General features: G+C 36.4%; 1 protein-coding gene across 2 annotated transcripts; it reads left to right on the top strand.

Annotated features, from left to right (window-relative positions):
* Positions 1 to 331: 331 nt before the first annotated feature.
* On the top strand, positions 332 to 24,698 carry DYNC2I1 (dynein 2 intermediate chain 1). Of its 2 annotated transcripts, XM_072328368.1 has the most exons (24): positions 332 to 479; positions 1,538 to 1,591; positions 2,952 to 3,375; positions 3,818 to 3,870; positions 4,627 to 4,950; positions 5,855 to 5,916; positions 6,857 to 6,914; positions 9,304 to 9,381; positions 10,180 to 10,375; positions 12,011 to 12,113; positions 13,964 to 14,093; positions 14,597 to 14,708; positions 15,073 to 15,167; positions 15,472 to 15,601; positions 16,388 to 16,560; positions 16,747 to 16,909; positions 18,365 to 18,478; positions 18,899 to 18,960; positions 19,668 to 19,719; positions 20,294 to 20,354; positions 20,603 to 20,699; positions 21,517 to 21,648; positions 23,070 to 23,293; positions 24,386 to 24,698. In XM_072328368.1, exons 1-24 carry the CDS (start codon positions 465 to 467, stop codon positions 24,555 to 24,557), a joined length of 3,084 nt encoding a protein of 1,027 aa, XP_072184469.1. In that variant the 5' UTR covers positions 332 to 464; the 3' UTR covers positions 24,558 to 24,698. The 2 variants fall into 2 exon arrangements, with proteins under 2 accessions (XP_072184469.1, XP_072184470.1); XM_072328369.1 differs by lacking the exons at positions 332 to 479; positions 1,538 to 1,591; positions 2,952 to 3,375; positions 3,818 to 3,870 and having other exon boundaries at positions 4,863 to 4,950; positions 5,855 to 5,911.
* Positions 24,699 to 26,075: the final 1,377 nt, after the last annotated feature.

Genomic DNA, 26,075 nt, shown 5'->3' with positions numbered 1-26,075 from the left:
GCCTGCCACTGACTGCGTGGGACAGAAAGCCCTGGTGCTTGGGGGAATGTTATCCGCGTTTTTATAGGTATATATTATGCGTGACGTATCACCCTCATCGTTTTTCTTCGCACAGTAACCGCGGGTAACTTCACTAAAAGAGAATTATCTGCGCTCAGGAACGGTTTCACGGTGATCAGCCAACAACGAACAGAACAGTGTGGAGCAGCATAAGGCCGGGCGCTCTGACCGCCTGAGGAAACCCGGGGCAGGCAGGAACGCCTCCCGCCGCTCAGGCGCCCACACGCCGCTCCCGCCCTCCGCAGCGCCGCCATCCCCGTTCCCACAACCCTGCGCGGCACTACCTAGGCGGGCCCTCACCCGCTGCTCGCCGCCCGTTGCTAGGCAGGCCCGGACGCGGCCGCCGCGCCTTCATGCCCTCCCGGAGGCGACCGGTGGCGTAAGGGGGGACGTGCTGCCCCGCCATGGAGGGCGATAAGGTGAGGGGTCGAGCTGCGGGAGTCGGGAGAGTTGTCACAAGGGCTCCGCGGGGTGGCAGCGCGGCTCCTCCGCCCGACCCGGCTCGGCGAGGCCTCCTCGCCCAACCGGGTGTCGCTGCTGTCGCCCGCGTTCCTTTCATCTGCCCGCCCCGAGGCTCCCTGTACCGCTCCTTCGGCTCCCGGTTCTGTTGGCACAGCGATGGCAGTCAAGTAGTGCCGTATAATCCACTGGAGGAATGGCCTTAATTCTATGAAAGCTTTCAAGTAGGCAAATCGTGTTGGAAATGAGAGGGAGGCGGTGAGGTGGCTGTGGTGTGGAACATGTCATGTGAGTGATAAAGCAGCTATGAAGCCACTGAAGCCAGAGGAAAAAAAAAAGAGAGATCTGCTACTGTCCTCAACTATCTAAAGATGTTATGTGGAAAATAACAGAGCCAAAGTCTTCACTGAAATGATCAGTGAGAGAAGATAACCCTAAATATCATTGAGGGAAATTATGACATGGTGTAAAGCAAGCATTTTCACATGGGGGTGCTCAAACCCTGGAACTGGGTTCCCCATATGATCTCCAACCTCTGAGATATTAAAAACTATGTCTCTGACCTGGACTTTGAAGGTAGAAGCAGGAGGTTGAACCCAGTAATTTTGATACACTGATTACTTCCCAAAGGTGTGTGCCCCAACTGTGTTTACTCACTTGGTCTGTAATACTATTGAATGACTATCATTGAAAGAACAAAGAGTTTTGAGCTTCCTTGAAGGGCCCTCCTATCTGTCATCATAGGCACTGTCTATGAGGCTTTATAGAAGCAGCTGGTTATCCAGTAGAAGTATGTGATTCAAGCCTCTTCCAAGTCTAGTCAAATCAGATACATTGCAAGTACCTGAAAAGAAAGTACCTTAACACATGTACATTAAGACTAAATCAAATTAGTATTTGTATAACAAAATCTAGCATTACTTGACATCTATATCTTGACCCTTGCCTTTGAAAAGTTATTATTTTTAAGTGATTTACTTCTTACTGATATTGATTACTGTCTTGTTTTCTGTTCTAGAGAAGAACCAGAGAAGATACTTGGAAATCAGAAGAACTTAGGAAACATCTTAGGGTAATTTCATCTCTATTGATTTTTATATTATGTTACCTTGTACAGATGGCATCTATTGACAGTCTAAACAGAGAGGTGTGACTGCTTGTTTTACTTGGAACTCTTGTGTTCTGGGATCTTTAGCTCCACAAGGTTTTTCTGCTGTGCTTTAAAGCTGCATTGTTGAATACAAGCAGTTCAGGCCGTTAATGCATAACTATTATCTTTCTTTTTACAATGGGCTATTCTAGAACCTGGATAGTCCAGCTATGTCCAGTGTCTGGCACATTCAACTGTCTCTAGCTATGTAATATTACTGCTCAGATTTCATAATTAAGTAAATGGGAATAATAGCACTGGCGGGGGAATCACATTACACAATGGGGTCTGATTTGCCAGCTACCCAAATCCAAGTTACAGTTCTTCTTTGTACATACTTAATCAGCTTCCAACATCTACATATTTATTGTAATTGCCGTTGTTATATGTTACGTTAGTCATGTGCTCTTAAGCCGGTTAATTACCTTATCCGTTGGCCAAATAGACATTCTTGCTGTGATCAGTAACACTATTCACATTCATCACATATTTTTTTAAAAGCTGTTTTCCAGTGCTCATCTTTCTTTTCTGTCAGGTGCAGATACTCATTAGTTCTTTGATAATCACCAGATACTCCACTTGTTTGTTACCTGACTTTCTGTCTATTACATTCCAAAGCTTTCCATTAGTTCAGTGCCAGTGTTGTAGTAAGTACTGTGTTCTTCCATGTAAGGTAAAGCTAACAAATTTGGCTTGGAATGTTTTGGTCCCACCAGAAATAGAGTGATTGGGCTTTTATTACTGTGAAACAGATGGATAAAGTTTAATTCACTTTACTCACTGACTGTAATCAAATAAAGTTCTGCTTGTTCTGCATTAAATAAATAAATCTTGGATGTATCTAAACCGGTGGGCGTTCGGTACATGCTTCAGAAATGTTCAAATATAACTTCTTATAATGTTGAAAAGACAGGGATAGTAGCATCCTCGTGGGATCTATGCCAAACATTTTCTTTCACAACTTTTTATGTTGTGTTCTGCTTTCAGTTCAAGTAAAACCTAGTCTTCTGTTCTAATGGCAGTTACAGGATGCCCAGGTATCCATCATTGCTCTTTATTTTTGTTATACATTTTACAAGATGGCACAGTTTCTCTACATGAGCTAAATGATTTAAGACACTCGGATAATTTTGTGGCCTAACTCTAAACAGCATAATTTACAGTTCTACTGTATTTTTCTTACCAAAATCTTTTCACACACATTGGAAGTACATTTTATAAATCTCACTTTTATGTTCTTTCTAACAAGTTTCTTTGTTTGTTTGTTTGTTTTTAACATCAGGCATCACAGCCAGAGAGTCAAAATGAAGACAGAAAGCACAGAGAAAAGAGGCTACACAAAGAGAAGGCTGTTCATGACATAGGCACTCATAAAGATGAACGCAAAGACAGAGGGAAGAGCAAGGAAAGGATGAGAGAGAGACTGAGGTCTGTTGAAAGAGACAGGGATAAAATGAGAGAAAAGGGAAAAGAGCACCACAGAGATCAAGACAGAGACAGACATCAGGATAAGCTTAAAGAGTCAAGTTTAGAGAAGGAAAGATACAGCGTACCGAAAGACAGAGACAGGGAGAGCAATAGAGAACGTGATAAAACACATAAAAGACATGAGATAAAGCAAACGGATATGCAAAATAACCTGAAATCATATGAAGGAAGAGATAAAGAACATCACAGAAGAAGAGAAAAAAGCAGGCATCGTTTGGGTAAGTTGCTCTGTGTTGCTCTTTTACTTTGAAATATTTGAATGATGTATCTTTACAGGATCCTGTGGCGTATTTTTTTATTTTATTTTTTAAATTTTGATGCCGGTTTCCCTTTCTTTGAAAAGATAATGAATTTCGCTGTTTTTGTTGGTCTGTTGATTAGAATGGTAAGTGCCTTCCTGCGCGTGCATTCTCTACTGCCTGATGCATTTGAATCCAAAATAGTACTTAGTAGCATGTGTAGTTATACTGTTACAAAAGGCTATTAAGAACAGAGGGATTCATCAGGAAAGTAGGAAGATTTGTAGACAGAATTTCAACTGAATGTTGGAAAATTAATATGTATTAGAAAGTCGGGGTCAATGAAATAATGTTTTCTACATGCAGTTTTCTACAGTTAATTATGTACAAAGTTTGTGCACATTTTTTACATATTTTTTAGAAGAGGAGAAAACAAGAGGTGAAGAGCGAGAAAGAAGACATGCAGGGAAGAAGGTAAGGGAAAGAAATGCGGTGTTTTGTGATGAAGTAAGATAAGACTGGAAAATAAGAAAGAAACTGGATGAGACCACACTCCCCAAGAAGTTCAAGAGCTGCATATAAAGCAAGGTTCTCACAAGTGTACAGAATATTCAACAAAATATGACTGAGCCATTCTATTGTAAGGAGATACTTCATTCCTTTAAAAACAAAAGGAATTTGGGGTTGCAAATATAGCTTTATTTTTGTACGACTTCATCAGGTTTTCTCATCTGCTAGTTATTCTTGGTTGTATGGATATTGGTAGGTATACAGCTTATTTTATGATAGATGATCTAGTAATTAAATAATTAAATTTGTACATGAAGAATATGTAAGCAAGAGACTACAGTAAACTATGCAACACCTTTGAAGAAATATCAGAATCTGGAGTGTTTTGGTAATTCAAAATTTGCTTCTACATCATTGCTTATGAAAAAAAAAAAAAAAAAGTTCATAAGATCTATAATGGCAAAAAGAGATAATCATAGAATCATACAATGGCCTGGGTTGAAAAGGACCATAATGATCGTCTAGTTTCAACCCCCCCCACCATATGCAGGGCTGCCAACCACCAGACCAGGCTGCACAGAGCCACATCCATCCTGGCCTTGAAAGCCTCCAGGGATTAGCAAATCTGTCTATTTTTATCCATTTAAACAATGTATTCGTAAGATAAAACAATCTTGTAGAACTTTTTAGCTCATCAGTGTTATTTTTCTTATTTTGTAGGATAATAATATGAAAACCAGCATTGACGCATTTTTAGCCGACAAAGTTGGAAGAGGTGAACATGGACACAAGTTACAGAAAGATAAAGAATTTGATAAAGAAGAAAGAAGGAGATACAGGGAAAAAAAAGAACATGCCATTAGGCCAGAAAAAGACAGACTTTCTAAAGAGAGAAGTCATAAATCTTTCAAGAAAGAAGAGGAAGAAAGACATAAGTCAGAGAGATCTACAAAAGAATATTCCCATGGAGACAGAGGACAACCAGCAGAAGACAGGAAGAGAGTAAAAAGTGGGGAAAAGGAAAGAAAGCATCTTGATCTTAGAGTTAGTGTTTTTGTTTTTACATTTAAAAGCGTTACCTTATCACTTGCTCTCACTGTTTATATATAATTACTGCTAAGGTCAACAATCAAAATAGTAGGATTGCATGCCTGCATTTTCTGAAGTTTGAGGCTAAGATGGTAGATTAAAATACTGTGTCTACATTCAAGTGTTTGAATCCAGAGCTGAATTCTGCCCAGGAAATTTGAACTGGAAACTTACGTATATGTCAGAAATTTATTTTATATAATTCTTGATTACTGTGACCTTCAAAAGTCAAGAGCAGCCTGGAGATGCATTAAAATGTAGTGACTTATTCAAGTAGCTGTTAATGAATATACCCAGCTATGCTTATGATTCTGTTTCATTCCAGAGTTACATTCCTTTTTCTGATGCTTGTGGATTGATAAAACAGAACTTTGTCTTGAACAACCTATTGAGTACATTTCCAGACTCAGACATACCTTCCTAATATAGACTTACATTATATATATATATTTTATAATATTGACCAAAGAGTCAAGTTAAATGTTGGGAAACCATTGTTAACTATTTTAGTAACTTCAAGGTATCCTTTAGATTAAAGTTTTTACTTGGCCAGAATAAATTCTGTAGGGGTTGTGTTAAGCAAAGGAGAAGGCTCAAGGTCTCTTTTCCTTTACTCTCCCAGGTATTTAATATTTTCAGGATAAATTCATATTATGTGTGTAACATATATGTTGGTTTCTTCAGCGTAGCTGTAAAGAGGAGAATATTCTGAAAATAGTTAATAACCTTCTTACAAGCAATGACAAGTGTGGTGTTACAATTAATTTATTGTAAATCTGTTTTACTGCTAACTAGCGCTCTACAAATATAGGTATATGTACATATTACTGACACTTAAATATTATGATTTCTTTTACAGAAAAGTGAGCACAAAACAGAGGAGGAGAATCAAGGAGAAGAAATGAGCCATGAGCGTGTGAGGTAAATTCAGAGATTTAAAAGGAGGCTATACTGTATGGCTTCTACTCAGATGCAGTCACCACTAAAACATTAAGCATGAATTCTTGATCTCATAGTGTCTAGTGTTTTGTCTCCAGTATAATTTAATTAAAAATGTGTATATTTATGTTGTTTGTTCTTTTTTTCTGCACAAGGGTAGTGGGAGAAATGTTGCTGTCCTTGCAAACTACAGATATATTACTCAGGCACTTAGCTCAGGAGACAAAAATGCTGTTGTTTTACCACGTGAAATTCACTATGTAGTTGTGTGGACAAATGTAAGGTTTAAGAAAACACTACCCTATTTTTACTGTTGCTTCTTCATCTTTGTCAGTCCAACCACTGGTATATATGAATACTTTCTTCCTTCTTAAGAAGAACTCAGAACAATCTTGAAGTCTGATACTCAGTTTCTGAAATAATCACAGAAATTGCTAAGGAGCAGAGGTGGTTCTTGATTTTCTCCCTTATTGTATTGTCCTCGTAAAGAAACGCTCAGAATGAAACACCAGCTTTGAATGTCAGACTATGATTTACACAGATTAGCACACATTACACCAATATTATCTTGAAGCCCAGTTGACTGCCGGTATTAATAAAATGAGTATGTATGGGTTTCAAACTTTTTCCCTCTATTAGTTATTTTGCATTGATGCAATAACTGACATTACATCTGGATGAGTTTTTTTTTGCAGTTCTTGGCTGACTAATCTCTTTGTGGTTTCACTTTTACTTTATATCAAAAAGACATCTATAAAAGTTTTTGTAGAAATATTCCTGTTTATATTGGAAAGTTTCAGGGTTTTTTTTCATTTGCAGGAAGAAACAGTGTTTTGTTGTTTTTTTTTCTTAGAAAAAAACACAAAACCCGACTGCTTTCTTCTGAGCTAACTGTTAAAATTCACATTCGGTTTTTCAACAGGACTGGAAAAGATAAAGGGAAAATCAGTGAAAAAGAGAAAAGAGACACAAGTCAAGAGGTAAAAATACTTGATTTTGAGCTTAGAATATTGTGTTTTCCTTTGGATTAATAACAAGTACAGTATGTATTTCAATACAGCACCATTTTACTACTCCTGGCTGATCTTTATGTATATTCACTGATCTCCAGATATCTATTACAATCTCTTTTCAGATGTAGCATCAGAAAGTGGATTTATTCTGTATAAATTTGCCAAGCATTAAATGTAGCCATATATTAATCTTTTATCAGTATCTTCTATACTTGAAAAAGTAATTCTCAGTAGGTGGGAAGACTTCAGGCGTACGTAAGGTAAAATAAACTACATTTATCTATAGTTTCTCTAAACAGCTGACACAGGTGAATAAAATGCAGTGTAAGCCAAATAAAATGCACCTAGAAATGTAATTTTATGTTACTTATAACAGTTGCCACAAGAAAGAAAAGAAGTATTTCTGTAAACATGCAGGGTGTTCATTCATTCATTTATTTGTTTTTAAATGGACAGGTGCAGACAGACCTTGATTTTCAGCAAATATAGTATGCAAGCTCCATAAACTTGAGTTTATTTGAAACCATCTGTGTGGATACAGCATAATTTTGTCATAAGAGGCTTTAAAATACTTTATAATATTTTGAACTGTTTGTAACCATGCTCCAAAACCCAAATTCTTTTTTGGTGTTTGTTTTGTTGGGGTGTTTTTTGTATGATTGGGATTCTGATGTGAGAAAATGTGGTAGTACTGATTGAAGACACGCTTTTTTGTATTCTCGTGTTGTGGGCAGGCATTTCTCTTTCATACATATCTCTAATGTATCTTTCAAAGACATTTTAACTTCTATTAAAACCTGTTTTCATGCTACGAATACCTCTGTTTCAAGACTGTTCTAAGACCCCTGTTATCTGTTATTCTTTTATTCTACCTTCCTATACATTTCTGTTATTCTTGCTTTAGGACTTAAGTTTATCTTAAATACTTTTTTAAGTTGTCTTCTAATGAGTTTATAGGAAGCATCTCTGTTCTTTCTCTGACCTTCCTTTCGTGACCCTTAGAATCCAAACTCTTCATTCCTCCCACCATCCAAGCATCTGCCGCTTTGTTTCAATTGGCATTCACTTTTCTTTAGTATGGATGGCCAGAGCTGAACTCAGTATTGAAAGCAAATTGTCATCAGTGCCTTGCATAATACTGTCCAGGACATAAATACTTATGTGTTCCTTACAGAAACTTTACAACATTTTTTTAATATTCACAGTTCTTTTCACTGTGGTGGAGAGTCATGCTGGATAAACTCATACATTCAAACTGTTCTTCTCTTCCATTGTTTCCAGCAGCTGAGGTTCCAGGTTGCAGCTGGCATTGCACTAATCATTAAGGCCCAGATTTAGCTTACCTTTAGGTATGAGTTTGTGGTGGGGATATAAACTTCCCTGAATTACCTCTGTAATTTGTGGGGAAAAATAAGTAGTTTAATCATTCTAGGTTTGGTCTTCTGCATTAATTTCTTCGTCTTCACTGGCAATAGAAGGCAAAATAGGAGGGGGTAATTAAGCCAAATTCCATGGGGAAATTTGGCCCGGTTTTGTCCACGTTGTTCCAAATGTACAGCCTAACTAATATAATCCATTCTTGATCCCAAGATTAGTCTGGAAAATAACTGAAAGTGGCAGCCAGAAATATAAGTACTCTGGTTCTAGTTCTACCAGTTTGATGACTGGAAAACAAGGTATCTATATAAGCTGTCTATGCTTTATAATGTCTGTAATACTTTTGAGGGGAAAACACTACATTCTTTGAAAAATAGGTAGTTAGCAATCCATGCTGTAGTTGCAGTTGATAGAAATGGGGTTGTAGGCATTGAGCTAGACAAACTGCTGAAATGGATTTCATGAGTTTCCAGTCCCTGTTGCAGAGGGTGTTTGTAGGGGATTCCTAGACTGAAGACTGTTACCTCAGACAGGAAGCTCTTGAACAGTCATGAAAGTATCAAATGTGTGACTGACTAAAGATTGGATGGGTTGATGTGTGTTGGTTAAGCTTTTGGTTTGTTTTTTATTGTGTTGCGGTTATTACCATGTTAGTGATTTTAAATGAGTTCACTAAGTTAAAGGCAGCTTCTCTGAAGTTATTTCAGGGATTCTGTAAATCTTATTGCATGTAAGTATAGCAGAGAATTGAATGTTAACAAAGTTTTTTGTATGTAAGACTTATTTTCTCTTTGCATGTACCTCGTTTCCTGATTCCAACATCTACATTATTTTATAAGCATATATTGTCCTGCAGCATGATTTCAGCATAGAGATATTTTTATGTAATCCCCTAAAAAATAGATCCGTTTTATTTTGTTGTTACAAAATATGATTTTGGTAGTAGTATGTAACAGTTTCACTTGCTGTCTTTGTTTAGGAAGTTAAAGATACACACATCTATAATTCAGACCCAGAGCTGGGTAACTTTTCAGCAGATTATGAAGATGATTTTGAAGTAAGTAAAAACATAAAATTGTCCTTCTGAAGTAAATCTCGAGTGTCAAAATATCGGTTAACTTCATTAACAGAAATGGAAACTACAAGATGTTGAATGGTTTTTACTTTTACTTTTTGGTGGCCTTAACTTGGCTATCAAAATAAGTAACTAAAATGTTATGTTGAAACTCTCTACTTCATATTTACTCGGATACCACTGGTGATTGGGAGCCAACTTTCTCTTTTGTTGAAGTCTCCATAAGATGCCTTTTATGTCTGGCTGGCTTTCAATTATTTAAATAGGTTTCTGTGAAAAATGCTGTACTTTTTAAATTATGGCAGCAAATTATCAATGTAATGAGGAAAAATGGCCTCATTATTTTCTGTTGCAAAAATGCCTTGGAAAAAGTATTGACATATAGCAGTCCTTTCACTTGTTTGTTTAATTGGACTCTCCTATTTTTAATTCTCTTTCATATAGTTTAAAGGTAAGATAAGATACTGAACCAAATGGGCTTTCATTGGTAACTGAACAAAATACATTGTCATCTTTGTTCAGCTAAAGTAGGATTTTTTTCCACTGAGGTTAGGTCTGATTCGTGGCATTGAGGTATCCACTATAGTAGCCCTTTGCATTCAGTGGAGATAAGCAAGCAGTAGTTATGTTTAAGTTCCATTCAGCCCAAGGATTTGTAACCATATGAATGCGAATTTTGTTTTTATTAGGAATGCATTTCCTAATTTGTTAAGACAATCTTGAAGAATATATCCTGTAATCCATGTTTATTAGTTACTGAAAGCACTGTTACTTCTGAAGGATTATGAAGACGATTTTGATGATTACGATGAAGACAAAAGTGAAGAAGGAGATACAGGAGACAAACTAAGAGAGATTCATTTTTCCAAAACATCAGAAATTGAAGAAATTCAAAGAGCGATTAATGCAGAAAATGACAGAATCTGTGCTTCACTGCCACAGGAAATCAAAAATGAAAAACAGGAACCAGTTATGGGTATGTGAGTAAGGACTGGTCTTTTTATGTTAAATGCATGAGTAACCCATACAGCTTATGAGTAAACAGGCCATTGCTTCCACAAGTCTGCCAAAAGGCAGAAATCTGGTCTTTCAGATGAGTCACTTAGATTTGTGGGTAAGTGCTATAAGTTCTCATATTGCTAAAGAATGATTCAGAGGCGTTACTAATCATTGAAAATGTGAAGTATAAAAACGTACAGACTAACATTTAATATGTCTTATTTTGGGTAAGGGAAGGATGAGGAGGTCTGGATTTTGAAATGTGTTAGAACAGTTTGGGTCTTTTGGTGACATGAATTGGCTTTCTTTCAATCAAGATTGTAGTCACTGCTCTGATAGGGAGGGAGTGAAAAAAGCATATACTGCTTACATGTGTAGTTTTGTATCACTTTTAAGGTACAGTCTTACATTTAGTTGATCTGACACCTCTGAGTCCCATATCTTTTAATTTAGCAAGCTACACCTGTGGTTCCCCTTTAAGCTCTCTACTTTTGTGAAAGTCAGTATAGCGTTGTTGTGGAAAAGAATCTTAGACAAGCTTTTACTTGTTACAGATTATGGCAGAACTAAGGTGGTCATAGAAGAAGAGCATCGTGTTTCTTTGAGCCTTTATGGTATCGATAGATTCTCAGTTAAGTTGTCGTTGCAAATTGGAAACACTAAGCTGCAATATGGATTTCTTCATGTAGTACATTAATGTAATTCTTATCATTTTTCTATTAATACGGAATTGATAATAGTGATCTAGTGAAACTCCACATCCATTGAAGGGTATGGAATTCTAATATGTAATGTTTATAGAGAGATTACAAATTCTGAATTACAGTACTTACTGCATTTTTGTAGATTACATAATTTTTTAATTTTATTTTTTGGACAAAGTTCTGAAGTTTTGTTTTGCTTAAAATGGTTATTAATCAGTCTAGTAAAAAAACTTACAAGTTTAAAACCTCTGTCACACGGCCTAATAGTAAGTGCACTCTTCCACTGAGGGAGTGAAGCATGTCTGGAAGTTAAATATTTTGCTTATTTGGCTTCCACCTGGCCAGGGAAGAGAGTAAAAGATGATATCAAATACTGAATGTAATACAGAACTTAAATGTTGCTTTAAAAAAAAAAACAACACAACAACAGAATTCAGCGTTTAGGTTATTCATCCACTGGCTTCAATTATGCTTCTGTTAATGCATCTTCTGGTTGCTGTAGAGACAAATTCTTCTGTAGAGGTGTAGCAGGCACCTGGTGTATTGTGAGTGAATTTAGTATGACTTGAAATTGGTCATAGGTTGTTTCAGTGTATACAGGGTAAGAGAGGACCAGCTAACAAAAGAAGGAAGAGGCACTTTCTGCATCAGTCTTCTGAAGTGAAAATTTCAGTGTTCGTTTGTATCGATTGACTGGTAATTGGCCATAATAAGGGGAAAAGGCTGGCCAATTACTGAAGTTAAAAAGCTTATTATACCAACAGTGTGCTCGAGGCTGTTATATGCCTTCTAGTAACTTTTTAGTAGGTTTGTGGTAATAAATCTGTCACTTTTATACTTTAGGCTTCATGTTTTAGTGTCACGTGAATTGTGACTTATAAGACTAAAAGCATTTTTTAATATTACAGAAACACAGTGCCCTCCTGTGAGAAACTCCTTTTGTGGAATATTCATGGATTTTGAAACAGCAAATCGAAGACAAAGTAGCCAAATTATGGCTAGTAAGCAGAAGTAAGTGAGTTTTAAATCAAGTGTCAACATGTAAAGTGTCTTCTTTTTATTTGAAATATCTGAAGTTTAGAAACTTGTGGGGTTTAGAGTCAAATATAATTTTGTAACCTAAAAGCAATTAGTTCTTAAGTAGGCTTTGCTGTATGTTATTTTACAATGGAAATTTACCTTTGTATCAGTGTGTCTAGTGTTTTGTTACACAATGAGTTGACAGCATTGTCATTTCTCTGTATAATTCTTCAGTCTCTTAATTAACTACTGGCTTAAAACACAAGAGAGGAAGCCTCAGGGTTCTGTTATTTCTTGAAATATTCAAGATACTACGTGGTAAATACTGTTTCCAAAGTAGCGTATTCCCCTTTTGGGATAACATCAGGTGGTGTAAAAACATGTTTTTACTGATTTTTTTAAAATGATCTGGATTTGAGACTTGTAAGACAACTCTGCTAAAAAAACATAGCAATGCTTACTTCTTGTGGAACTTGTCATTAGCACCAGTTTTTATCTGAGGCACTGTATATCTCTCTAATTTGCTGTTAAATCAACTGGATACATGAAATCTAAGAACACGCAGTTTTAAGTCAATACTGGATTCTGTTGCTTTTTAAATGCTCAGCAGTGGTTAATTTTCACAGAAGAAAAATTTTATTGTCTAAGCTAACTCATTTTGCCTAAATTTATATGCCCAAATTTCATGTGAGTTCATTGGCTACACATTCTCTATGTACAGTGGAGAGATTAGGAAATTCAGGTAGGCCTCTGTCTGAAGAATCATCTCAATTATTTGTTACTCTCTTCTGGTTATGGAGGGAATTTGAGCAAACAGTTCAGATAAATAACTTCAGACAACTGAAGTCCAGTATTGTGAATCCCCTCATCGGTGTCTGATTTAAATGCCTTTCATACAAATGTATATAGCACCACTCTGTAGAGTCCATATAAATAACTATGCATTTAACTTTCTTTACATGCTTAAAATGTATGTAGCCTGTGAAGATAACTAGCGTTTTCTTGGAAGCAGAAAAGGTTTCTGAAACTTAATACTGTGATAATACATTACTACCAATAAGTAGACTGACAGCATCCCATATATTAGCTGCAGAACTTTGGACTTGTATGTGTAATGATGAGGCTAGTTCATATCATGTAAGAATTTTCTGAATGTGTCATTTAAGATTTCTAATAAGGAAGCTATTTTCATGAGTTTGAATTATATCTCAGCAATCTGTTCCCGCAGTGGTTCTGAAGAGGTGATGTATTAGGAAGCAGAAGTAAAAATAATGTGGATAAGAAAATGCAATAGATATAATTCATCAGCAAAAGGGAAATGTGAAAATGCTCCATATGCATAAAAAAAATCCAACAGAAACCACTGGAAAAGCAATTCCGTCCTGTGTTACTCTAGTCTTTTTCTTTTTTAAAGACTGTCTTACTGAGAAGAAATTAAAACTAAAATATACATCTGGAACATGGCGTAAGTATGTAATTGGTAGAGGCCCATAATTGCTTGAGTTGAATTTATACTAAGTGTATTAAAGAAATCTGAAAGTGGAAAAACGAAAAAGACGACAGAGATGTTCCCATTGCAAAGCAATCTGTACTATAGCATGAATGTGTAATTCAGGCAGTAAACTTTTGAAATATAAATGTCTTAACAATTTTGTGACATTGAAATAGATGGATTGTTATGTTCATTGTGACAAAGATTGATTTTTCATTAGCCACATATCTACACAAGTGAAGCAGTAGGTAGGATTTCACACAGATCAATGGATTTTTAAACAGGTGCTGATGCAAAAAATCTTGGTCTTAACTAATTTTGTGTTTCTCTTTTGAAATGTATTCTAAAGAAAACGGATTGCAGAGCTTCTCCCACTGATTGATCTGGACTTCTCAGTTAGTTTTTCTTTATTGGATTTGCCTCCTGTAAATGAGTATGACATGTACATTAGGAACTATGGTAAAATGAACACTAAGCAGGTGAGTAACAAATGTAATATTTTAATCCTGAAAATGTCTTTTCCTGTTTTGGAAAATAATTTCCCTTACAAAATGAAGTTATTAAAGCTAATAAGATAGTTCAATAATAAATTGTTACTTTTCATGTCTAGTCTTTTATTACCATAAAGCAATAATATTAAAGCTTTAGGGCCAAATAGGCCATTTCCTATCTGCATTAGAAGAGATCTATCTTCCTTCTCTGTTTTATAAAGGATTTTCTGTATTGTTTTGGCTCCCTGTCCCAGGTATTCTATACACATAATATGAAGTGTTCTGTATTTTTTCAGTAGGTCAAATACTCTTGGGCAAAATGTGTTTAAATGTGTGTATGGTTACACTTCTTGTGTTGGTATGCTTAGATCTGAATTCAGGAACTGAAGAGATGGAGCACATCAATTTAAGCATGAATATTTCTTTTCAGTTTTGATCTGTGTTGTCATTGTTTGCTGTGTTACCCATCCCACTTCGTCTTTATACTTCAGGCCTATGTTCAGTGTAATGAGGACAATCTTGACAGAGACATTCAGACTGAGGAGATTGAGACACTGGAGAAATGGACACAGCATCCAGGAGAAAGTGCCCTTGTATCTGGAGGTGAATGTTTTAATGTTAGTCAATTATAGGTATACACACGTAATCTTTCTGTATTGAATCCTCCTAACATCAGAACTTGTAATGTGTTGATAGAAACCTGCTGTAGGCACTATGAGTTCCCTGATGGAGAGTGGAGAATATGTGGCAGAAATAGTTTCTTCCTCCTGGATTGTTGGCAGTGGATATGATTCCCCAATAGAACGTGTTATTCAGTACTATAGTTACTGCTGAAGAGAAGTTGCTTCCTGTCTCTCCTTGTGTTTAAAACTTACGTTGTTCTTATGGTTTTCTTAATTGATTTCCTTTTGAGTCAAGCTTCACATTTCTTTTTTGTTGTTTTGTTGGGTTGTTTTTATTTTCCTAGGTCCCATTAATGGCCAGGAGATGTCAGCAAATGGAGCTCAAGCACCCAAAATTGATTCACTAAGATTAGCAAATTTCCTTCGATCAGCGGGCCAGGTATACGTACATTCTTAATATCCTTTATGAGTTGTGTGCATAAATATACAATGTGGCAGATCACTCACACTACTTGTTCTGTCTAATCTAAATAATTTACCTAAATGATGCTTCCTATCAGTGAGATTCATCTCTCTGTAAAGGCATGGAACTAGATGTGTGCTAAGGTGTATTTGCAAAAGTATAAAATTAATGTGAGAGTCGGTAAAGGTTTATTAAATTCATTTGCTTTTTAAAGCTACAGTAGGAAAACTGAAAGATAAGATGACCCTTTTACTTCTATAAATGTAATTATGTTTGAAAGGTGATTGCTGTTTTGCTAGAGGAAGATCAAGCTGCAGCGCAACCCAGATGGAAACTAAGATCTCAACAAACCAGTCTGTCTATTAGTGATAGCTGTTTCCAGTTAAATACTAACCAACCATTCCTCCGTGGTAAGGGAACTTTATTCTACACTTTGTAGTATACAGTTTGAACTCTTCCTTCTGCAAAATACCATTCTGTTTATCTTAACTGAGGTACAAACAGCACATATCAGGATATAGACGATGTAATGCTAACTTTTCTTTCATTGTTCTAATCTTGCTGTAACTTGGTACAGAATGGCTTCACATGGGTTACATTCTAGCTGCTGCAGAGCAAAAAGTATGGCTGTTGATTAGCATGATGTCATGGTGTCCTTGTTCTATGTTCTTGCATCTGTTACTGAAGAGCCATCTCACAGGGTGTCATTTCATGTAGGCTCTTCAGACTGAAGGTAGGGCCAAAGTAGTAAATAAAGCGAAATCATTGAGTGGGGAAAATAAAGCCTGATATATTTTAAGTGTGCTGTATCTTCCCCACATAATGTATGTATCCTAACATGATCTCATGAGATGAACCAGAAGCCTGGCCTGTGCTGTTTCCTGTTTGAGACTCAGCTTAATTTTCTGACAACAGGTCAGACTCTTTTACTGGCTTGCTTATGCCCAGAATAATTGTGCTATTAATTTCCTAAATCTATTCCTTTTTGCTTTCTGTTTCCTTCTCTTGGATTCCTTCTCTGATCCCTGCTCTTTTCTTGAATATCATTAAAATCAATCCACTCTTAACAGAAATATTCTTCATAATTGTGTGGTAGCTTATTTAGCTGTTGTTATGGCAGCTAGATATGATTTTTCATCTCCAGTGATTTTTTTTGTTGTTTCTTTCTTTCTCAATTTTTTGTCCCAATGTTTTAGATCGGAAAATATCCTGCCTGTACGTCTCTCAGGTTCAGAGGCAGGCACTGCTTTCTGTTCATGGATTACCTGATAAAGCAGGTGTTGCTTTACTGGACAGAAAGAGCATCATATGTGTTTGGAATATCTGGCAGCCCTCCAGTCCTCAGAAAGTTTTAATATGTGACTCTGAGGTATGTTTTAATATTGTATGGTTGAATAGATGACACTATTGTGTATATTGTATGTTGTCCTTCTGCAGCACACACCTGTAATCTGTCTTTTCTGGATTTACATGCCCAAGAGAAACATATTTCAGGCTTGTCAAATCATTGATCTGTTTCATTATATCAATGATGTATATTTTTCCTACTTAACAGGTCTTATGTTGCTGCTTTAGTCCCAGTAAAACAACGTTAGTATTTGCTGGAACAGTAGATGGTTCTTTGTTGGTGTGGGATCTTCGAGAAGACACAAGAATGCACCCTCATGTCACATTCAGTGGAACTGATTGGACATTTAGGGTCCCAACATTTTCCACTGGTTAGTATAAACATACTCTGATGAGTCACTTTGTGGGCAGTGGAACAATTCCACTACAAATTCTGCTAGCACTGTTTCTCTGTGGTCTTGTGTAGCCACTGCAGAGGTTATGTTTAGTCTGTTGAGGGGGTGGCATGATTCTTTGAAGTTTCTACTGGAGGAGCACAGCAACGTAGGAGAACATTGTAGCCATTTGTTCCATTGATTAGAAGTAGCTTTAATTAGTGTTACTCACATACTGGAAAGCCAGAAGACAGTTTACTTTCTAGAAGTGTTTGTGGGTGATCTTTTATTCTTTTTTGTTTCCTTGTCATTGTGTTCTTCCATTTTTCTACACCTCTGATCCTTTAGTGTATGATCAAATAATGCAGGTTATTGTAAACTTCTTTATAATCCATAGGTGACAAATTCAGAAGCTACAGAAGTTTATTATGGCATATGAATAATATACTTGTAGAACCAATCCTACTTAATTAACTCTGTATTTGAATTGGTGCATGAGATCCTCACAATCTATGAATCTGCTGGAAATGAATAGATCTTTATGCCCGCCTGTTACCATTGTTTTTCAGAGCAAATTTAAATAGAGTTATTACTTTTCCTGAAGTATTCAATATATGTAGTTGTATGTTGAGAAACTGGGAATGAGATATATACTGCAGCATTTTGACCTTTGATTCATCTCAGTCTCATTTGTAATTTGATGCCATTTTACTTTGTGCTGTGTTGTACCCTCGAGTCAAAAAATTACACACAACCAGTTTTTGTTAATGGATGCAGAATTAGTCCATCTATTTATTTTTCCTTTTCATGTGAGCAGGAACTACAGTACTACAAATGTACCAAACTCAGTTTGTTCACTAGCATATCTAATTGCAGTAGCCATGTTAAAGTAGACATGAATTAATTGTTGATAGACTTTTGATTTCTCTTAGTGGAATGAAGATGTTTGGACTTGCATTGGTGAACACATGATGAACTGTTTATTTAAGAATAACTACTGTCAATTAAATAATACTTTGGAAAAGCCATTTTCCTTCAATTTTGTCTTTCCTATTTTGTAAGCAGTGATTTATGTTTTCCTCTGTTGCTTATGGAGGTTGAAATTAACATAGTTCTCTTTGTGGTGGCTCCAAAATGGATGATTTTAATTAAATGTGTGATAAAGCAACATAAATGCTGCAGCAGCCATTTGGAAAATTAGAAATGAAAACAAATGATGAAACATTAATTTATCCTAGCAGTGTGTTGTTAATTTAGAGAACTGTTTGCAGTGTTGTATTTTTACTTTCTAAGAGTAACTTCTAAAGACTTTTTAAAAGTGACTCACTATGCAGTTCATTATTGCACATATCTTTGTTATCATCTTTCAGCTATAAGCTGTAAAGTGGTTACAGTTTTGTTGTTTTTGTTGAAAATAGTGTAGTGTTTACTTTGAATTATTCTTATTTACAGATGGTATTTTAAATTCAGTCAACCATACCTCTCCTATAGTAGCAGTGGAACCTGTCTCAACTCCCCTCTATGCTGATCAGAATTATGGGCTCACTAGCCTCTCTCATCAGGAAGGTATGTGAACTGCTGTGCAAAGAATCAGTACATCTGAGTCTTTAGGTATCCAGTGAAATAAATACATCCTAGCCAAATTCTAGGGGTTTCTTTAATTGCATTCTGCCTTCTAAGTTCTTTTTAGTATCAGTTACATGCAACATTCACATTTATTTTTTGTTCTGATAGCTCTTAAAATGTGTGACTATAATTGGTGCTTCTTTCTGCACCTTTTGCCTAAATGACCAGCCTTCCTAAAGAAACTTTTACCCTCATGTCCCCAAATTCTTAGGCAGTGTGATAGAGGAGACATTATTAATTCCATTGCAAGAATACAAAAGTTTTAGAGAATGCACTAATCCAGTAAATGCTTCAAATCATTTGATATCATTTAGGATGAAGGTGATTGTATGGATATGATTTCTTACTGTTCTTCCATAGAAATGTCAGGCCCTCCATTTCAGATAGCTTCAATGGATGAAAATGGAATCCTCAATACGTGGGTAAGTAATATGTGTATGAAAAGATAGAATATGACATCAGAATAATAAAAAAACAGCAATACAAATTTTGCATTTCTGATGTGAATTTCCTCTTTGCAAAATACAGCAGTGCTCGCCATTCTGTTGGAATTCCCCTCAGAGTGTTTGATCTGACTCTCTAATGCTAGGCAAAACTATTAACAGGAAGATCATAAAACATGCAATCAGTAGTTCTACTTCACTAGAATATATTCAATTATTTCTATCAGTTGAACAATGGACCTTGACCCTCATTCATACATGTACTTTATTTTGTTTGAATCACAGTGGTTTCAGAGAGTGTACTGAATGTATGGGAGGAGTCATGTCTGTAATTTATATGAAATAAATGTCAAAGAGGCAAAATGTAGAAATTGATGGATAAGATTATCCTGCTGATTTTTTGGTTCCCAGTTAAACCAACATGGTGCTAGCTACCATTCTAAGTAAGTACAGAAAGAGATTTCCCATTTTCTGCCTTCCATTGGGAATTTCTGATGGGTATGTGGATCTATTTTTAGCATTGCAAGTATTGACAGGGAGTAGAGAGTCTACCTGTAATCATTGTAAGGTTAGACTTAACTCCAAAGGAATGTTTAAATAAGCATGTCATACATTATTACAACCATTAAAAAAACTTTAAGGTCTGGTAAATATTTATTCTTTAATGTTGAATATTGACTTTTCAGGTAGTTGTAGAATTACAGAAAGTGGATTTAGCTGGTTCACAAACTGATTTAGGTGAGTACTATATATTAGATAATGTAGAGATAAATATTAGATAAAGTAGAGATAAAGCTTTTGAGATTGTGAAGTTTCTGAGGAGGAGGAATGGTCTGTGCTGACAGCAAATAATCTAGGAGAAAGCAACGTTGTTGACAAAAAGATTAATTCTGAATAGGGCCTTTTGTACCCGAATAGTACCTTTGCTATTTTGGGTATGTTAGCTATGGTGATGGGCTGAACACAGCGTTAATTCTGCAGGCATTCATTTTCATTTGCAAAAACTTTTTGAGTTTGAAGAATTTTGGTCATTACTAACAAGTAACATGGGGGATAACTTCTTGTAACCATTCTTGCTATCTCATTACTGTAATTAGCTGTCAAAGGTTAGAATGCTTTAGATTTTAATTCGGAAATAAATTGTTGTAAAGGATGTAAAATTCTTACATGTTAACATATTAGAAACTACATCTGCAATAAACAATTTTATTATGAATTAAACTTTTATTCAGTAGTTTTCATTTTATTTTGATGTACTTTCTTAATACAAAATGCATGAATCAGTTTAAGTAATTCATTTCTATAATTTTAGGCTTAATTCCTGGAGGAAAAGTGAAGTTAGTACATAGCTCGACCATGGAATTGAATAAAAGGTGAGAAATTGGGGGCTTTTGAATTTTACATATGCATCTCATAAAGCTAATTTTTCCTATACTTTGTTGAATTACTGTAAGGGATATTTCACAATATTTACATTATTTTTTTACATTTTCCTTATGCATAGATTTCCTAGAGCTATACATGCACGTTTGGGTCGAATGTTTCTGTAATATACTTGCATAGCTTTAGGGGAAAGCTTTCACTATAGTCTTGTCATCTTTTCCCTTTCTGTTTTTCCTAGTCTTTTCCCAAAGGATGTCCTCCTGAGGATGCCCCAGATGATGACGGTTAAATTTCTGCCATCTGATCCAAATCATTTCATTGTTGGAACAAACATTGTGAGTAATATACCAAAATTCACTTCGTTGTCAGTTTTGGTTTTGGATATGAACCCATTCACTTGGATTTTAATCATGAGACTGTATATAAAATTTGTAACTTCTGAATATTATCAAAATATGCTTGCTTTTGCTAACTATTAATAGCCTTCTATAGAATCATAGAATCAGGTTGGAGAGGACCTACAAGATCATCTAGTCCAACTGTCCTCCCATTACCGTAGCTACAGCAAACCACTAAACCATATCTCGGAGCTTCTCATCCAGATGCCTCTTGATTTATTGTAGTGAGGAGCCCAAAACTGAACACAGTACCTGAGATGCGGCCTCACCAGAGCTGAGTACAGGGGATGATTACATCTCTGCAACTGCTGGCCACACTATTTCTTATACAGACCAGGATGCCATTGTTGTCCAGCTGGGCACACTGTTGGCTCATGTTTAGCCGAGCATTGACCAACACCCCCAGGTCCCTTTCACAGTCATCCAGCCACTCAGCCCCAAGCCTATAGTGCTGCATAGGGATATTGTGGCCAAAGTACAGGACCCGGCACTTGGCCTTGTTGAACTTCATCCCATTAACCTCAGCCCAGCTCTCCAGCCTATCCAGATCCCTCTGAACAGCCTCCCTACCCTCAGGCAGATTGACACTATCTCCCAACTTGGTGTCATCTGCAAACTTACTGAGGGTACAATGGTACCTTTAAAGGTAGCTGTTCTGTAAAGTAAATATATAAATGTAAACTTTTGAATTACTGATGTTATCTTGTATATAACTGATAGTGCAAATAATTTCTGCTCTGTTGTGTTTTTGCAGGGTCTGGTAGGCCATGGTACAAGACATGATTTAAAAGTTCTTCCAAAGCTATTCAGACCCCAGGAGAGTGGGATGAGATCAATAAACATCAGCGCAATTGATTTCTTCCCTTTTGGAAAGTCACTCTTCTTGGTATGAAAACATTTTTATTCAATGCAAGTTTATTTTTAATTATGTATCAAGGGAAATTTTCCAGTATGACAAATTTAACTGGATGTGTTAATTGATTTACTTGGTAATTCCAACTGCAAAGAAGGGTATCAAACAAATATCATGTCCCAAAGTTATACAGTTGCTTATGTAGCGGATGGAGCATCTGGGGCTCACAGAAACAAATGTCAATCTCGTGGATGCCTTTGGCTTTCTAACTTATTCTGATGTTACTGAAATTCAGCGTTACTAGGAGGTCTTATGCAGTGATGAAGCTTAAGCTGTTTCTCACTCTTATTTGTATGCATTACAGTCACATAATCATTCTGGAAATAAGATACCTGTGAAAGAAATATCTGTGGAGCATTTGTGGGCATTCCTTGCCATTCTTTCCACTTCATGGCTTTGCAGCTGGCCTGCTGACAACCCCTTCCTCTTGGGGTATGCCTGGCAGCATATGAATCCTGCATGTGGTCAGGTGGCTTCAGACCTGGCTCTGCAGTTCCTATTGACACGTAGCATTTTACTCATCTCCCTTGTGATAGTTATTCAGTGTAAATTGACTCGAGCTCCATATCTACTTCCTATCTACTTATCCCTGCATATACTTGTACTTGATCCTCTCTTAAATAATGCATATTGCTAAATATGCTATAATTTACATGACTTCATTGGGATTGCTTGAGGTATAAAATGAACGTGTTTGGCTACAGTGTCCATATCTTGTGTCATTATGAGCAGTCTCAGAGCTTTCATGGTCCTATGTGGATGGTTCTTCCTTTTTCACACATGTATGTATTTAGAGCGATACTGATCTGGAGTTTGTATTTGAAGAATGCTTTTGACTACGAGTACAATTTGCAGAGTCATCTTTAAAAGTCATTGTGATTTAAAAACCTGAAGTCTTCCTAAAGTGATGAAGGCCACCATATAACAAAATGGAATCAGTGATTTCTGCCTGTCTTTGGATTTTGCTGTTCATTATGAATCAGTTTAATAATCATTATCCTGTTAAGCACAGTCTGTTTTACTGAAATCTGTTTCTGCTTTTACAGTTCACCTGTGTCACTAAGTAGCCTTCTGAATTGGTCTCAAGACTCAGACCTCACCCTGGGTCACGTTGTGCTGATCATAGTATTAGTGAAATTGGTAGTTTGAGAACGTTTTTAAATGGGAAACAGGAGCTTCATCCCAAGATCAGTGGATTTGATTACTCTAGTATACTTAGTGCAGACTTACTGCTTTTGAACTCAAGGTCACATTAAAAGTTAAAATCTGGATAGTCTATACTGTGAAATGTGATAAATATGTGCCACCCAATTCAGATAGCTCATTTTGTTTATATGTCTGGAACTGATGTGATTTTTAACCTGCTTGTTTTCTTCTTTTTTGCTATGGTATAGGTTGGCTGTTCAGATGGAAGCATTAGATTACACCAGATGACATCGGAGTATCCCCTCATGCAGTGGAATGGCAGCACAGATGGCCAGCCAGTTATTGCCCTGCAGTGGGCTTTAACCAGACCTGCTGTGTTTTTTGTCCTCGATGCATCATCTAATATTTATGTTTGGGATCTTCTGGAAAATGACTTGTTTCCTGTGGCAAAGCAAACTATTCCATCAGAGAAGTAAGTACATTACAGTGTTCTATTTTTATCAAAATATTAAATTCCTTATGATTTACATTTTGTTTAGAGCTTGAGTGGAGATCTCTTTGCTTAACATTAAATCTTTATTGCGATTTGATTTTCTAATTGTATTTTTAAACTACTTAAAATATAGAAAGAGAAACTACATCTAGTGTAATTTTAGTCTGTGCTTATTTACATATTATTTTATACACAGAAGTCATGTTAGTATAAATCAAAATCAGAAATAACCTTATCACTGGGACAGCTGTTTTTCTCTATGTGGAAAAGTTGCTGTTTGTATGTAGAGGAAAATGTTACCCCCACTGAAAACAGTGGGCTGCTTGAGAACAAAGATAATTTTCTGAATTAGGATCAGCCCCAAAAATACACAAGGTATATGGGAGAGTATTTTAGATTTTTGTGTATATTCAGTTATTCACTATAAAGATACACATTTTGCTTATTGTTACAAACAAACGATAATATTTTTGGCTAGCATACATTCACCAAGACTAAAACCAGGGCAGTGCTATTCCTATAGTGAGTTTACATTCAAAGGATGCCACGGTATCTTGTAGATTGATCTATAATCAGTTCAATTTAGCCTTTCTGAATTACAGTCTTGAGGATTCTCTTTCTTTGCTGGGAACACTCCTGGGAAGATCTCTCTTCCTTAGCCTTAAGTTATTTTGGTGAATATCCTTCTAACCTTATTGTTCTTCCAGCTATAGAGAGCAAAGTGCTGCTAGTTTGGGAAGGAGTAAATGTATTTTTTTAAAGCAGTTTTACTCTGTGGTTTAGAAAATACCACTAATGAAAGTACCCAATTCATTTTTGCAAACTTGAAATAATTCTAAGTTACGATTAGAACCTGATGATGGAATCCATGAACAGGGGAAATATTTCCTCTTAGGTTTACATTAAGTGATTGCTTCTGGTGGAAGGCTGGGGAACATGCTGGGACCTGAAATAGGGAGGAATTATACACTATGTTAATGAGTAGATACCAGAAGTCATTTAGATAAATAACTTGCTAAACCATTTTGTCTCAATTAACCATACCACTCTCTTCTCCCCTTTTGATTTCAGTGTTATAACTATGGCTCTGCTTGGAGAACCAGAAAAAACAAATGGATTGTTAGGCATTGTGCTGGCCAACAACTCTGGAGAGATCGACATTCACTGCGTGAAGAAGAAGTGGGCATTACCTCAGCCTGAGGAATCTGAACAACTAAATCGGATCCTGTTGCGGTCGTGTTAGAAGCAGAAAACAGTTTGGTGCAAGATATGTATGATTTTTTATTGCATTTAAAAGATTTGTAGCATAATTTTGTATATTACCTGTATATATTTTAAATAAAATCTGTGCATTATTTTAGTTGAAAATATATATTTTTATCCTAAAAATGAAAGAATCAAGTTTTGCTTATTATACTAAAAAGATGGTCCGTATTAGACCTGAAAACATCATGCAAACAAATTCACACTTACAGTGTTACTGCTGATTTCATCACAGAACCTTTGCAAAATGAATACCTGGAAGCTGAAGCTGTCCTGATACATAGACTGAGTCAAACACTAAAGATGATGTGCTTCAGACAACTACTGAAATTCTAATTCCTTTGGGATATCCAGTGTAAACTATCCTGTTGGATTCTGGAAATCATTTTGAAAGCTTTTATAGGGAGAGAAAGAGGAGAGTTTGCTGTAACGTTCTACTTTATATAAACTGTTGGTAAAGTTTGGAACAAAATCATCAGCAGAAAATGTCTTTAATTTTTGTAACCTTTCCAGCTTCTCATTTAAAGATTGCGAAGGAAAACGTTGTTATATGAAACAGAGATTTGGGGAAGAAAAAGACATTTTATCTATATAAACTGGTCCTTTAATTGAGCAAACTCAAGAGTGGCCACATGATGGTGCCAAGCCACTGCAGTAAGAGATGAGCGCCTTATATAATCATCGATATACCACTCTGAGATCGAACTTCTTTTGCACATTTCCCTCTCCTCAAAAACAGTGTAGAATCATAGGATCACCAGGGTTGGAAAAGACCTCCAAGATCATCCAGTCCAACTGTCCACCTGTCACCAATATCTCCCACCAAACCACGTCCCTCAATACAACATCTAAACGTTTCTTCATCACCTCCAGGGATGGTGACCCCACCACCTCCCTGGGCGACCTATTCCAGTGCCTGACCACTCTCAGAGAAGAGCTGCCATCCAGAGCCTGATGAAGTACAGGTGTGATGGATATGTATTTCAGAGATCCGTGGTCAGCCTTAGGTTCTATAATGGGCACAAACAAGAGTGACTTCTCATCTTCATTGTGGGGTTTCTGCAGTAATGTGCTACTCATGCAGGAGAATCTCAGCAGTGGTTGCTGTGCTTTCTTTCTAATATCTCACTGAAGCAAGTAACTTCAACAACTGTACTGTGAAAGCTGCGGTGGTCTCAATTTTAGGTTAGGTGCTTCCAAAGGGACAGGTCTGCATTGTATGCGTGGATCAATATCACTAGAAGTTAATTGGAAAAGCTGTAGTAATTTGGGCAGGGAGCAAACAACAGATTGGAGGAAGGTGTAGCATGTATTAGCATGACTACTGAGGCTCAGAATTAAAAGAAGGAAAACTAAATCTCTTCCTCTCACACAGCCGTGTGGATGGAAGTACTGCCCTCTGCCCACCACTTTAGGTCAAACTAAAGCACTGAAATTATGCTGCTCTAAAAGAAAGCTGTTGCTTAGTTTCAATTTATCGCTTTGAGTTCTGAATTTT

This window comes from Excalfactoria chinensis, chromosome 2, assembly GCF_039878825.1.
Source record: "Excalfactoria chinensis isolate bCotChi1 chromosome 2, bCotChi1.hap2, whole genome shotgun sequence".
In the NCBI taxonomy this organism is placed as follows: Eukaryota; Metazoa; Chordata; class Aves; order Galliformes; family Phasianidae; genus Excalfactoria; species Excalfactoria chinensis.
This window is presented reverse-complemented; position numbering and strand designations above follow the sequence as displayed.

Coding starts and splice junctions, on each gene's coding strand:
- DYNC2I1 (XM_072328368.1), top strand. Junction 4,951..5,854: donor GAAAGCATCTTGATCTTAGA/GTTAGTGTTTTT, acceptor TTTCTTTTACAG/AAAAGTGAGCACAAAACAGA. Junction 23,294..24,385: donor CAAACTATTCCATCAGAGAA/GTAAGTACATTA, acceptor TTTTGATTTCAG/TGTTATAACTATGGCTCTGC.